A 2,816-nucleotide genomic window follows, 5' to 3' on the forward strand; every position below is an offset into this window, starting at 1 on the left:
ATTGGACCTGCAATATTCCCCTTAGATTTAAAAAAAACTCGTTCTCGAGTTTTGTAAAAGTGTAGAAATAAGAACACTTGGATGGGTGTTAGCACTTTGCCTTAATTCGAAGAAAATTCAAAATACGAAGCTTTGTTTTTATATTTGTGTTTTGAAACTTGTGGCGAATATTCACTATCGTTTCACCTAAAAGCTCAAACTGTTAGGGAAGGGCAGCATCAATGTTGTAACCTGCAGAAAACCAGAGGAGAAGAAGAGAAGAGTTGCAGCCATAATCAATTCTCTATAAACCACAAAGAGAAAAGAGACAAGACAATATAAGGACTAGGGTAAGGGAAAAGACTAAAAAGGGCCTCACTTAATGCCCAGAATATTTCTCGGGATTAGCGTCAGGTGCTAGTCCCAAGACCCTGTTTGGGCCCTCTATATGACTTCTAACACTCCCCCTCAAGCCGGAGCATATATCAATCATGCCCAGCTTGCTACAAATATATTCTATCCTCCCATTACCCAAAGGTTTAGTAAACACATCAGCAAGTTGCTCTCCGGTTCGAACGTGACTTGGAAGAATCAATCCACCTTGCATCTTTTCACGAACAAAATGGTAGTCAATTTCAATGTGTTTCGTCCTCTCATGAAACACATGATTAGAAGCAATATGAACCCACTACCTGGTTATCACACCATAGCTGCATAGGAATTGGAATCTTGAAGCCCAACTCAGACAGTAATTGTTGTATCCACATTAATTCACAAGTCAATTGTGCCATAGCTCAATATTCTGACTCAGCACTAGATCGAGCCACAATACTCTGTTTCTTGCTCTTCCATGAGACAAGATTCCCTCCAACAAAGGTACAATATCCAATAGTCGACCTCCTGTCCGTTCGAGATCCTACCCAATCAGCATCTGAAAACCCATCAACTCTACTGTGCCCATGATGTTGGTACACCACTCCTCTACCTGGAGCCTTCTTAAGACACTGCAAAATGCGAATAACTACATCCCAATGAGTAGTCCGCGGAGAGGAAAGGAACTGACTCACCATACTAACTGGAAAGGCAATGTCAGGTCGGGTAACTGTTAGATAGTTCAGGTTACCCACCAATCTTCTATATCTCTGAGGGTCACCAAGAACATCTCCTCCATCAGCAACAAGTTTCACACCCTGATCCATTGGTAAGTCAATAGGTTTAGACCCAATCGTAACTATCTCCGTAAGCAAATCAAACAAATACTTTTGTTGTGACAGAAAAACTCCCTTTTGAGACTTAGCCACTTCAATTCCCAGAAAATATTTCAGTTTCCCCAAGTCGTTAGTCTGAAACTTCTGTTGAAGATATGACTTCAACTCAGCTATACCAACTGAATCATCACCAGTGATGATAATATCATCAACATACACAATCAGAAAAATCCTTCTTGCACTTGACTGTCTATAAAAGAACAAGTGATCACTTCCACACATGAACAAGCCAAAAGAAAGAACCACCTCCGTGAACTTGCCAAACCAAGCACGAGGTGACTGTTTCAGACCATACAAAGACTTTTTCAATCTACACACTATTCCAGTCTACCCCTGAGCAACAAACCCTGGAGGTTGCTCCATATAAACTTCCTGCAGAGTACCATGCAAGAATGCATTCTTGACATCAAGCTGAAACAAGAGCCAGTGAGACGTGGCAGCAAGAGAAATAGGATACGAACAGAAGTAAGCTTGGCAACTGGCGAAAAGGTATCTACATAGTCCACACTATACACCTATGAATAACCTTTCGCCACAAGTCTGGCCTTCAACCGAGCAAGAGAGCCATCAGGATTCACCTTTACTGCATACACCCATCGACAACCAATGGCAGATTTTGCTTGTGGCAGCGGTACAAGATCCCAAGTATCATTCACCTTTAATGCCTTTAATACTTCTTCCACAGCTATCCTCCAGCCAAGACTAGATAATGCCTCTATCACAGACTTAGGAAGGGGATGGGCCTCAACAGTAGATAAAAAGGAATGAAAAGAAGAAGACAGAGATGAGTAAGAAACAAAATTAGAAATAGAATGCTTAGTACAGCTACGGATACCTTTTCTTTTAGCAATTGGAATGTCAAGATTAGAAACAACAAGAGCAACTGGAATAATACCCGTAGGAGGATCTGCATCAGAAGTAGACGTGACAGGGTCAGCGAGGACAGGAGAGTCAGCAGCTATTTGTGGGCATCGAACATAAAGCTTGGTCACCGGTGGGCGCTAGCCAGGGGCTGGTTGCGGTGGAGCAAGAGTCTGAATGACATACACAGGAAAATCATCATCTAACTCAGAAGCATTTACCGGAGCAGCATGGTATGGCGTGGATTCAAAGAAAGACACATCAGCTGTAATTAAGTACTTGGGCAAAGATGGAGAATAACAGCGGTAACCTTTTTGGGTACGAGAATACTTAAGAAACATACACTTAATAGCTTTTGGATCCAACTTAGACAACCCTGGGCGATGATCACGAATAAAACACACACATCCAAAGATACAAGGTGGCAAAGGAAACAATGATTCAGTAGGAAACAACACAGAATGGGGAATTTCAGCCCACAAAACTGATGAAGGCATGCGATTAATGAGATAGCATGCAATCATCACAGCATCAACCCAAAAATTTTTGGGAACTTTCATCTCAAACAACATGGACTGAGTAACCTCCATTAAATGTCGATTTTTCCTATCTGCTACACCAATTTGTTGTGGTGTGTCAAAGCAGGAAGACTGGTGAACCATACCATGTTGAACCATCAATGCAGAAAAAGGAGTAGAAAAGTATTCT

At 41.7% G+C, this 2,816-nt stretch overlaps 1 protein-coding gene across 1 annotated transcript; it reads right to left on the bottom strand.

The window, feature by feature from the left end:
* Positions 1-202: 202 nt before the first annotated feature.
* On the bottom strand, positions 203-2,785 carry LOC122647766. Its single transcript, XM_043841088.1, has 6 exons — positions 2,254-2,785; positions 2,083-2,154; positions 1,826-1,962; positions 1,594-1,658; positions 900-1,437; positions 203-283 (listed from the first exon to the last, which is right to left on the bottom strand). Exons 1-6 carry the CDS (start codon positions 2,783-2,785, stop codon positions 203-205), a joined length of 1,425 nt encoding a protein of 474 aa, XP_043697023.1.
* Between the last annotated feature and the right edge of the window lie 31 nt (positions 2,786-2,816).

The sequence above is a fragment of the Telopea speciosissima genome, unplaced genomic scaffold, assembly GCF_018873765.1.
Source record: "Telopea speciosissima isolate NSW1024214 ecotype Mountain lineage unplaced genomic scaffold, Tspe_v1 Tspe_v1.0145, whole genome shotgun sequence".
Classification (NCBI taxonomy): domain Eukaryota; kingdom Viridiplantae; phylum Streptophyta; class Magnoliopsida; order Proteales; family Proteaceae; genus Telopea; species Telopea speciosissima.